The sequence below is a fragment of the Cyprinus carpio genome, chromosome A6, assembly GCF_018340385.1.
Source record: "Cyprinus carpio isolate SPL01 chromosome A6, ASM1834038v1, whole genome shotgun sequence".
Taxonomy (NCBI): domain Eukaryota; kingdom Metazoa; phylum Chordata; class Actinopteri; order Cypriniformes; family Cyprinidae; genus Cyprinus; species Cyprinus carpio.
Window position 1 is genome coordinate 7,992,098 of NC_056577.1, and position 12,202 is coordinate 8,004,299.

Genomic DNA, 12,202 nt, shown 5'->3' on the forward strand with positions numbered 1-12,202 from the left:
TGGATCATGTTGTGTTAAACAGACTTATTGTCATTGGAACTTATGTAAAGTGTTTCTAACCGCTCTGTAGTATTAAAAGTTAAAGTCAATAAAAGAAATATGGGAGACCTTATCAATGAGTAGGTAAAGGGATAGTTCATCCAAAAACCAATCACTGTTCCACATGTTCTTCCAAAACTGTATAAATTCCTCACATCTGCAGAACACACAAGTAGACTGACAAACAACATCCGAATGACTTTCATTATAAGGTCAAGATGAAGAACAAGAAAGTCATGTTTTTTTTTTTTTTTGAAAGAACACAGGAAAGTAAACAAAGACAGACTTATTTTTTTATTTACTTTTTTTTTTGGTTAACTAAATAAAAATAGGAATAAATTAAAACTGTTCAAATCAAAGCAAAGATAGACATTTAAAATAAAAATCTAAATTTTTTAAAACAAGCTTTTAGACAATTGAAATTTTTGCCCAAAAGTAGTTACTGAGATAACCCCCCTGTGACAGTTAGCCTCGATCTGCCATGCAGTTTTATTTTAAAAAAAGGTATAGTTTGAAAACAGTGCAGTGTGATAAAAAAACAAACAAACAAAAAAAACAAAAAACAATTGTGAGTGTGCCATTGGGTCCATTGTTTTAATCCCATGTACTGTACATGTGCGTATGTGATGCAGAATGTATTCAGTGTGGTATCATCAGATGTTAAATGTGTGTGTGTGTGTGTGTGTGTGTTTTTGTGTGTGTGTGTGTGTGTGAGAGAGAGAGAGCGAAGGAGAGAGAGAGAGAGAGATTGCATGTGTTGTGTGAGATTGTGTTATAATGAATCATTAACTGAAAGACTAAAGGAGTTTTGTGATAGAATGACATTTGAAAGAATATGAAAGGACACACATTCACTCACAGACACATCCTGAACTCGTTCTCCAATCCCTCCCTTCCTGATTTCCTCCCTACGTTCCTTCACACTCTCTCTCCCCGATTGACTCATTTGCTTGTGAGGGATTAAGCAGGATAGAGAGGGATTACACTTCTTTTTCCCAAGAGGACTTTTCCGTGCTCTGCTATGGAATACTATTCACGTTATTCCTCTGTTTATACCATTATATCTGAGTGAGTTAAAACTGACCATCATCATGCAAACCCTCTTCAGAAACTCTTCGGTGTGTTAAATTGGATCCAAACAGAAAGACAAACTGACCGTGAGGGAAGAGGGAGGTGAGTGGACAGGATTTGCTACATAAGTTTCTCTGCCTGAATGTGGTTTCTGGTTCTTTCTTCCCAGGCTTATATATGAGGAAGCTCCCTCTGTGACAAATGTAGTATGCTGTTTATTTACTGTAATTATTAAATCCTTCTTTGTGTGTGTGTTCCTGGGATGCTCAACTTGGATTCAGAATTGTTACGCGCAAATTCTAGACATAGGCCTATTCTGCAGTCAGAAATCAGATTTGGCTATGCAAATAGACTCAAATGCAGAAACACTGAGGTAAAACCACTTTTAAAAGGACAATAACTCTCAGAAAGAATATTTGAAGATGTCCTGAGTTTTCTATCACACCCGTTAAGTCATAAAGTCTAAAAAGTAAGTAAATTCAAAAGATCTGTAAATTAACATCCAGTGTCTTCACCTGCAGTGATCATAACAAATTTAAATCACGCTCTTCCTTCTGTTATTGTTATTGGTTATGTAGAGTTTTTTTTTTTTTTTTTTTATCCAAAGCCACTTAGGGTGCACTTATTACCAGGACATGCTCCTTGGAGCAACCTGAACTTACGTGTTTTGCTCAAGGTCAAACGTTGACAAGGGCATTCGTGGACCACCTCCACTCTGGGATTTCTGGATTTAACCTAAGACCTAAGCGTTATCAGCCCTTACACTTTAACCAATCAATTGTCTTTAGTTTTGCAAATTTGTCATAACCTTGATCCTTTTATTCAAAGTAACGTATTGTAAACTAATAATAAGGACAGTCCCTATAGACCAATGATCCTTATAGGGACCTACAAACGTTGGGTTACTAGCCCTGATCTTTATGCTACACCACCCTAAATTACCACTATTGTTTGTCTGTAAAGGTTTTAAGTGCATATCCAAATCATAATGTCTCAGACATTAACCACTTATTTAAGGTAAGGCTGGAAACTTGAATAGTATTTACAACCATAAAAGTTCTAGAATGCGTTTCCCAAAAGCATTGTAAGGCTAAGTAGATTGCAGAGACCATCAGTGTCAATGGTTCAACGGTACTTAACCTTATGGTGCTTTTGTGAAATGCAGCCCAAGCTAGAATGTCTTATTCACAACAATGAAGAGGAAGTAACAGCATAAACACAACATTTCTGTTGAATTTACAGTTTATTTGTATGTAACAGTCATCAGTTTTTCTTGAGTTCATGTGCTTTTTCTTGCAGCTGTATATGAGGAGGGTCAGTGCATCATTTATTTGTTCCTGAACCCCCAAACACTCCAGGATTGACAATGAGACCAGATGTGGAGACTGAGTCAGCTCCACTGGAGATGGGAGAAAAAGGTATGATGCTGCAAGTAGCTGCTTAAATTCCAAAGCTGCCACATTAATTCATGTTTTGTCCTGCTAATTAACATCATGCTAATATTGGCACTGTTGTAGCTGCTGAAAAAGCAGTGAGCATCACATATAACTGAAATGTACTCAGCCAGCTTTCAGTTCTGAAAGTGCTTGCATTGCATGTTCCAGGCCTGACACAGATCTTGGCACATGTGATTGCTGAAGTGAGGGGCTCTGTCAATAAAGATATAAATGGAGCTGAACTATTGCACAGTCTCCTCAATGCCCCCTGGTTGCAGTCCCTACTAAAGGTAGAGTCCATCCTAAATACACTTATTAACAGTGAGTTAAAGGTCAGGGTTCATCATCTCCTTCTTTCTCTGCAGGTGTATGAATGTCTACAGAGGCACCTAAAGGGTCCAGCTAGGCCATATCTTAACTATTCGTCTGGACTCTCTCTACAGGTCAGCTCAACTCTAACCGTCCTTAAAGGGTTAGTTCACCCAAAAATGAAAATTCTGTCATTAATTACTCACCCTCATGTCGTTCCAAACCCGTAAGACCTTTACTCATTTTCGGAACATAAATTAGTTTTTTGAAGAAGATATTTTAGATGAAATCTGAGAGCATCTGACCCTCCATAGACAACAATGCAATTGAATAAAGTCGTTATTTTTGTTTTGTTTTTTGCGCACAAAAAGTATTCTCGTAGCTTCGTAAAATTAAGGTTGAACCACTGATGCCACATGGACTATTTTAACGATGTGCTTACTACCTTTCTGGGCCTTGAACGTAGTAGTTGTGTTGCTGTCAGAAAGCTCTCGGATTTCATCAAAAATACCTTAATTTGTGTTTTACGGGTTTGGAACAACATGAGGGTGAGTAATTAATGACAGAATTTTCATTTTTGGGGGAACTAAACCTTTTTTTCACCACAGTTTGTGCCACTCATACCTTGTAGTTTCGGTTCATGCTTCCTTGATGGAGTTCAAAATATCCAAAGTATGACATCTAAAGCTTCATCATTTAATGTGCCTGAGGACTTTATTGCAGATTGTACTTGGTACTTAGACCTCTTAACACCACATGAACATAATGTTATTACCTGACTGACATGATGTTATTGCTCTGCTGGGTTTAGGTTTTGGCCTGAATGGGCCTGGGGCTCATGAGGTTAACTGTTGCCCTTGGTCTGGGCTGTAGGGGGTCTGGTATTGGTTTGGATCTAGGTCTAAGAACAGGGGTGGGCAACTTTGGCCTTCGAGATCAACTGTTCTAACTAAAAGTATTCAGGATTATTTGAAGATTAGAGGCAGGTGTAATTGAGTTAAACTGCAGGACATTGTCTCATCTATTGTCTTAGATGGTCTGTTAGAGGTCTTGGACTTGACTTCAATTTTTCTACCAATATATTTTCCATTCCTAATAAGTCCTGACTCATGTTTGGCACTCTAGATTCTGTCTGACCTGCTGGCAGTCCCAAAACCTTCAAATGAAGCTCGAGAACTATATGCCCTCCTAAGTCATCCCCACCTACAGGTGAGCAAACTTTCTAAGGATATAAATACATGTTTTTTTTAAATAGCATGGTGTTTTGAGGGGCATAGTTTCTTGGCCATCACCCTCTTCATGAAAGAACCTAAAGTCTCAGGCCAGACATTTTTGCAGTGTTTCGGGGCAGACTTTATGGACCAGTAGATGATTGTAGACATTGTTGCTTTGCATTTTTGCTTTAGAAGGTTTTCAAGTTGACCACTTCCATTATTTGATTAGTTGTGTGGAATGTGTGTCAACCACAGAAATAACAGAAACCACATGTGTTTTTCAGGCTCTCCTTTCTGCTCATGACACAGTAAGTTTGAGAGACTATGAGCCAGATCTGCCACCATTGCCTAAAGACCTGCCTGAAGATGAGGAAGCCATGAGGATTGTTTGCTTGGTCAAAAACAATCAGCCTCTGGTGAGCATGACCAGAAAAAGGAGTGGCAGGCAAATCTAAGGCTTGTTTTTACTAGCCTGTGATTTCTTTTGACTCTTTCAATGTACATTACTGGAGCCTGTCTTTCAGATCAGCATAGCAACAAGGTTCAGTGATAAACAAAATGGTTAAAAAGCTTGTTGCTTAGGAAGAGTTTTGGCCATGAGGTTCTTTCTTCTTCTATTTCTTAAATATAACATTGTTTGTTAATTCATTTTTTTTTTAATCTAGTAAAAGTGTTTCTGGTAACTATGAGCTGTGTGTTGTCATGGATAGACGGGAGCTGGTAGAGAGTTTCAAAGCCACTGGGACACTTTAAGGCAAGCAACCCACTGTAGACTCTTCTCAGCTGGGGGACGGCTGGCTGGAGGCTTAGATGCCATGTTGGAAGGTCCCAGGGTGGGTGGTTCAACATCCAGCAAGAATCCTGCATCCCGAAGCATTGTTGCTCCCACCCCAACACACCACTGCAACACTTTAGGCCACAACAGTATATTATGGAAACAGAGCCTCAGTTCCTCCACCACTTGTGTCTGTAGCTCTGTTTTGATTGGTAAGGACCAAAACCCTAGATTTGGAGGTTCCCATTATTACATTCATTTGTGACTTGTATGCCTCTGCTGAAAGCATTATGTAATTAGTGTTCTTTGTCTTCTTGTCTTCAACCATTTCACCATTCATTTCTCATTCTTTCACTGAGACAATTTGATTGAGGATTTAGACAGTGGGGATGAGAGTAATGGCAGTTCTATGCTACATAAATTTTCCCAACCATCCCCATGGATTTCCTCAACATCTTGCTGCTTTCATGCTTCAAATCCTCCTCCAAAACATCCTCCCCCTCATTCCCAAACTGCTCCCCCAAGCCCAATGCACTGTCATCAGGTAAGGGAGACCATCACATGCTCTCATACAAGGCCGGAAAAGGAGGAAGGTCTGAATGAATTGCGGAATACATTGCAGCAGGCCACCAGCTGCATGGAGCGCAATTCTGAAAACGTCCACCTGCTTGGTGAGAGGATGGCTGCTGCTACCGAATGCATATCTGAGAGTGTGCAAGAGAATTCTCAAGCTTTGGCGATGTTAACGCATGTAGTGGAGAAGCTTCAAGAGTTAGTCTCCACAAGCAACACAATTTCAGAATCACCACATGACACCGAGACTGCAAGTAGAGTGGTTAACCGGATGGGTAGCAGATCGCTCAGTGTTCCCACCAGTCCAGCTATTGCCTCATCCTCTCGCATTTCTCATTGTCCTTCCAGCTCCTCTTCCTCCTCCTCTTCTTCTTCATCTGCCATCTCTTTTCTGGAGCAGCCAATGCTATCAAATGGGAAATCCTTTAATCCCAAAACAAAGACATCACAATCTCCTCAACGGACACAGCTTGATGACCAGCACCAGATGACCAATGGCTCCTTGAGGTCCAGTCCTGCCCAAAACCACAAAGTGAACAGCAGCGCATTTAGATGTTTCTTAAGCCAGAAGAAAAAGAAAAACAAGAAAAAGGAATAAAGCCACTTCCACGTTTCCACAGTTATGAAACATCCTTTCATATTCTTGCTGTCTCAAGCATGCAGGTCTTTCAAATCTTTAATATGTGTGTATTCATCTAATATGTCACCACCGGTCCTTGATGTTACCATTGTCACATTAGTGCATGTCCAACCTATTTGGAAGTGATGTTTTGTTTTGTTTGGTATTTTATTGGACATTTTCATTGGTTCAAACATCACCATGACTGTCCGTTCTCATATTATCATTTCTCTTCTTAGTTATTTGATTATTCTTTTGATTTTTTTTAAGATCTTCTTTCTCTTCCTGTAGCATTGCAGTTCAGTTTGTCATTAAATATTGTTCCTGGCATGCCACTTCCATCAGATGTTTGATGAATGTATGTTTTGTGCTTGATTCATATCAAATGAAGCCTTGTAGATATTTAGATTGATATCTGTTTTCTTCTAACATATAGGGAGCAACAATCAGGAGAGATGATGTGACAGGGGAAATATACATTGCTCGGGTTATACATGGAGGACTGGTTGACCGCAGTGGTGAGGGTTGCCTTGGCTGTACTATTTTTCTGAATCCTTCCTTTCTATTTGTGTCTCTGATATACCATGCTCACGTATTTTATACTCTCTATGTCAGAATTACTCCTCATGCTTCTTGTTGAGGTCTTTTGCATGCTGGAGATAGGCTGGTGGAGGTAAACGGTCAACCCGTGTTTGGACTGGAACCAGAACAGATTATACAAATTCTGGTTAGTACACATTTACTCTTCTATTATATGTTGGTCCACAAAATGGGATTCTGTTACACTTATGGCCCACATTCCCATCCGGGTCACGGCACCATTGTCAGATAAAGTCAAGTCACCTTTATTTCTTTAGAACTTGATTCAGATTGTGTCAAATCAGTTTCACAGAAATAAACAGGAAATTATCAGAGTTAATTATGCAAACTCAACTATTGAGACAATGGTGTCATTATTTAGCTCAAGTCAGTTGAGTGTTGGTTCAGTTGATCAATAACTGTGTGAAGTTCATCAATTTGAAATGAGTTCAGTTCAGCTATAAGCAATTCTATAAAAGGCAGAAATGTCATTATTCAGTTTGAGTCAGTTCAGTGTTGATTCAATTCAGTTCAATACCAATTCAATGTTGCAATATGCAATTCAGCTGTAAAGCAACTCTATAGAAAACGATAGTGCCATTATTTATTCTACAGCAAAGTAGAATAGATAATTCTCTTTTAAATCACAAACCAAGGCTCTACTGTACCAAACAACTTTTCTGACTATTCTTCTATTTCAACAAGAAAATAAGGATAAATCAGCAATATTCAGTTTTGAGTTTCTTGTCTTCATTTCCTACCACAGGCCCACTCCCATGGAACCATAATGTTTAAGGTTGTTCCCATCACTGACAGGCCAGTCAACAACCAAACCATGGTGAGTTACCAAACATCAACCCTAGATCTATACTAGTCTGGATCTATCACAAGATCATAACTTGTCTATAGTATGGAATACCCAAATGAGCTACTTATATATTACTATTTTACTTATACTTATATATTACTATTTTTATTCAACCACATGTATCACAGCAATCAGTGAAACAGTGACACACACTACTTCATTTTCCCTAAACAAAGCACACTGTGCAGTATACTGTATCCCAAAATGCATTGCACTTGCCATGACCTTCAATTTGTAGTATGATGAATGATTTTTATCTTCAATACTTATTTGGCCAGACTTACAAGAATGAAAACATTTTATACAAACTTAGAATAAAAAATACAAAATAACTGTCAAAGGACATTATTAGATTCCACTTACAGAATTATTATGCATGTAATGAGGTCATGTGACAACATATTGGCATACTACTCCTTGACATATTTATTAATGTTGCTGACTGTTTCATTTTTTTTTTTTTTTTTAATAATAGGTAAAGGAAGGTTTATTGCATAGATCTGTGTGTCTATCAACTGTGAATGTACATGATATTTTTAATGGCTTTGCTCTCTTCACAAGCTGTATGTGCGTGCCATGGTGGACTACAATCCCCACGTGGACCCTTCCATTCCCTGCGCAGATGCCGGCATGGCATTCAGGAAGGGAGATATCCTGGAGATTGTGGATCAGTCAGACACTCTCTGGTGGCAGGCTGTAAAACTACCCAGTATCTCTGCCTGCGCTGGCCTCATTCCTTCCACCAGCTTGCTGAAAAGGTCAGTTTTAAGTAGTCGAGGGTTAAAAGTCAGTGACAGAATAATTACACATCTGCACACATAGGCTATGTGATGATGTGATGAGATTTGGCAGCTGACTTGAATGTGATTTGAGATTATGTTGATAATCACTGCCGGGCCCGATTTTAAAACCCAAATGTGACTGTGTGTGCTTTTGTAGGAAGCAGAAAGAGTTATGGTGGTCTCAGCCTTATCATCCTCACACTTGTGTCAAAACCTGTGAGTAAACAGTATATGCTGTTATTGTTTTTGTGCATTTACTCAATATGTGTTTAATTCAACTGTTATGTATTGGCTATCTTTTGTTTTCATGCCAACCTGCAGTGAGCACAGTGGATGAAGGTGAGCATTCAGTCGAGAGTCTAGAAATACACAAGCCTGTAGGTTATTATAATTATTCCAATTTCTAATTTCCGTAAAATTTCAGTAAATTATAATTTTTTTTTGAAAGAAGAAATTGTTTTGAATAAAGACTGTTATGCTCACCAAGGCTGCATTTATTTGATCAAACTACAGTAAAATTGTGAAATATTATTACATTTTAAAATAACTGCTTCTTTTTTTATTATATTTTATTTATGATTTGTTCCTGTGATAGTAAAGCTGAATTTTCATCATCACTACTCCAGTCTTCACTATCACATGATCCTTTTAATCATTCTAATATGCTGATTTGCTGCTCAAGAAACATTTGTCATTATCAATGTTGAAAAAAGTATTGCTGCTTAATATTTTTGTGTGAACACTGCTTGTGTGTGCATTGTGTAACACACCTTAGGCTCATCTCTGATCTTACTTTTTTCCTCTTTTTTTTATTCTTACAGAGGATGAACTGATTGCCATTGATGAAAAATGTGTAGAAGCAGGTATGTTTTCTTGTCTGATTTAAATAAAACCTTATCTATTTAATTAAAACATTATCTATGTAATGCTTGTTTTGCTTACACGTTTTTTTTCTTCATTCACAGATGAGGAGGCGTTTGAATCTGGTAGGTAAGTCCTGAACATATCAGGAGTAAACTGTACTGAATTCAGATTTAGGGTCAATGTTTACATCTTTAACTGTTCTTACAACTACAGCAACAACTAGATTTGTGAGAAAAAGTTCAGCTTTAAACACTTTCAAATGATTGTCTCTTAAAACTTATGTTCCTGTGTCCTTCATGATTCGTCAGAAGAGCTAAAGGATGGTAAGTGTAGAAATCATAAAATTTTATATTAATTGCAGCTGCTTGTGCTGATGATATTTTACTTTAATCAAGTCATTGCTAATAATACTGTATTTGTTATTAGATGCATTAACTGTGTCTTGTGTCATTTTTCAGAGGAGAGTGAATTCAGCACCAACGTTGAGGGGATTTATCTGAGTAAGTGACTCTCAGATATTACAAGAATTACTGGTTAATATTTATTATAGCTTATACAAACATTAGATGAAGGCAACTGAAAAATACTAGATGTAGGCAATTTAGGTTTATCTACGACTACAGCATTTTGCACATACTAGTGATTTAAAGGAGTAAAGGTCACAGTTTTTTATATTGACTAGTCAGGTAGAAGATGACATCATATGACTGTGTGCATTTTTGATTGTGTTTTTATTCTTTGTGTATGTCAGCTGGTTTTCGACGAAGTCTGCGTCTCTGTCGTCAACGGAGGGGTCAGGCTTTTGGAACATCCCAGTTCTGCACCCTACGCTACCCCGCGAGCTGTTACAGTTCACTGGCCAACCCGTATGAGGAGGTGGTGCGGTACCAGCACCATCCAGAGCACCCACACCGCCTCATAGCACTGCTGGGTGAGTGTGTCTGAGTGGGCTACAATCAGCCAGCAAAATACACTTATACCACCTTGTACAACCATCCTCGCCTGCACATTATCATGTGTGTCCTGAACCCGGAATTCTGCCATCAGGACCGTCCGGGGTCGGGGTAAATGAATTACGCAGGAGGCTAATTGAGATCAATCCAAAGGTCTACCAAGGAGCTGTTCCCCGTGAGTTTCATATTATAGATATGACTTTGTGTGATATAACTGTGCATATGAAAAAGTGGTCATATGTGCAGATTTTGAAGTTGACTTTCATTTCCATTCAGATACCACACGGCCACCCAAATGCCATGAGGAATCTGGCAGAGAATATCACTTTATCAGCCGAGAGCAGTTTGATACCATGGTCTGCAATCACAGGTGGTCCAAATATACTCAGCTATACTCATGTATAATCCAACAAAATGTTTTTATTAATCCTAGATAGGCCAGCGACTTTTTCTCTCTTTCTTCCTCAGGTTTATTGAGTTTGGGGAGTTGAGAGGTCATCTCTATGGCACTAGTGTCGATGCGGTTAAAGATGTCTTGGCGAGTGGAAAGATCTGTGTGATTGACATTGAGCCATATGTGAGTTTCTCTTGGGAATATATTCAACTGTTGTTGTTATTAGTGGTGTTTGCTAAGTTTTATTATAAATATTTCAGGTTAGGAAAGTGAAAAACACTTTAACTTACGTATTAAACTTAGGTGAGTAACTAAAAAGTTAAGATTTGTTGAAGAGAACAGTGTTATTTTAGTATTATTAATATACTATTAGGGTTATTATTGTTAACTAAAGTTAAAACTATTAAAAACATTTTCATTACTTGATATAAAGCTAAAATAAAATTATAAATTTAGATGAAATATGTAAACTAAACAGAAATTTAAAATCCTGCCATGGCAACTAGCACTAAAATATTATACTATTAATGTTTAGGCTTAATTTATTTGTTAATATTTAGATTTTATTATTTATATTTTTAATATTTAGGTTTATTTTTTTTTCAGTTTTATTTTTTGTTTTTTTACTTTTTTCCAATAATAAATAAAAACTAAAACTGAATAAAAATGAACCTAAATAGTAAAAATATAAATAATAAAACCTAAATATTAACAAATAAATTAAGCCTAAATATGAATAGCAAAGTAAACTATACTATTATAGTTTGTATTAATATTTTAAATTAGCTTTTATTTTTATATTATCAGTTTTTATTTTTTACTTTTTATTTAAATTTTTGTGTTCTTTTGCCATTTTTATAATTGTCTTATTATTACATTACATATTTAAATATTACTATTTTGGTTTAATTTATTTTCATTTTGTTTTTTTTATTTTTAAGTTTTTCATCTATAATATTTTTCATCTATAACGTTTCATCGATAATAACCCTGGAAGAGAAGTGTGCTATTATTATGCTACTATAAAGCAAAAATGGTTGTCTAATCTGGATTATGCCTGACTTGTTCTGATGCTTTACTTTGCTCTCTATGTTCTTGACCTCCAGGCATTAGAGTCTGTGAGGACTGCAGAGCTGAGGGCTTATGTCATCTTTATAAAGCCTCCCAGTGTTGAGCAGATGAAACGCACACGGATGGACTCGCATATCATCACAAATTACTACACCAGCCGACCTTTTAAGGTGAGCTAGCATCTTTACCTATGTCCACTCAATTTATTTTTAGGTATGATTTGTGTCTTAAAAGTACATTATTTTTCATTAATCTCTATATTTTCTCTCTTTTGAGTCAGGATGAAGATTTTCAGGAGATAGAGGATGCAGGACGCGATATGGAACAGCATTACTGTCAGTTCTTTGATCATGTGATAGTAAACGATGGCCTGCAGGCCGCATGTGTGCAGCTGCTGACCGCCGTGAGGAGAGCTCAGGATGAACCGCAGTGGGTACCGGCAGCATGGATCAGACCAACTGGCCAGTCTTAATATGAGCTCAGGGATACTATAGGAGAGCGGATGAGCACAAATATGCAAATAAAGTTTCTTTTTCAACTTTTTTGGTGAGAATAATGTGGGTTTTGTCTTTAAAAATGAATATTTGACGTGCATATTTTCATGCTTTTTTGTAACCTCTGGGACCCAGTCATAGACTTTTGTCCTCTGTAGAGG

At 37.4% G+C, this 12,202-nt stretch overlaps 1 protein-coding gene across 3 annotated transcripts; it reads left to right on the top strand.

Moving 5' to 3' along the window:
• Positions 1–777: 777 nt before the first annotated feature.
• On the top strand, positions 778–12,089 carry mpp4b (membrane palmitoylated protein 4b). 3 transcript variants are annotated; one of them, XM_042757830.1, is made up of 22 exons: positions 778–1,212; positions 2,410–2,528; positions 2,715–2,836; positions 2,912–2,989; positions 3,981–4,064; positions 4,354–4,485; positions 6,473–6,554; positions 6,678–6,763; positions 7,382–7,453; positions 8,045–8,241; positions 8,423–8,481; positions 8,587–8,604; positions 9,087–9,128; positions 9,231–9,251; positions 9,438–9,452; positions 9,588–9,629; positions 9,881–10,060; positions 10,177–10,257; positions 10,359–10,452; positions 10,551–10,659; positions 11,583–11,717; positions 11,828–12,089. In XM_042757830.1, exons 2-22 carry the CDS (start codon positions 2,477–2,479, stop codon positions 12,017–12,019), a joined length of 1,893 nt encoding a protein of 630 aa, XP_042613764.1. In that variant the 5' UTR covers positions 778–1,212; positions 2,410–2,476; the 3' UTR covers positions 12,020–12,089. The 3 variants fall into 3 exon arrangements, 2 of the variants coding, with proteins under 2 accessions (XP_042613764.1, XP_042613765.1); XM_042757831.1 differs by having other exon boundaries at positions 2,421–2,528; XR_006160216.1 differs by lacking the exons at positions 7,382–7,453; positions 8,045–8,241; positions 8,423–8,481; ... (9 more) ...; positions 11,583–11,717; positions 11,828–12,089 and adding an exon at positions 4,780–5,056 and having other exon boundaries at positions 5,204–6,554; positions 6,678–6,744.
• The last annotated feature ends 113 nt before the right edge of the window (positions 12,090–12,202 follow it).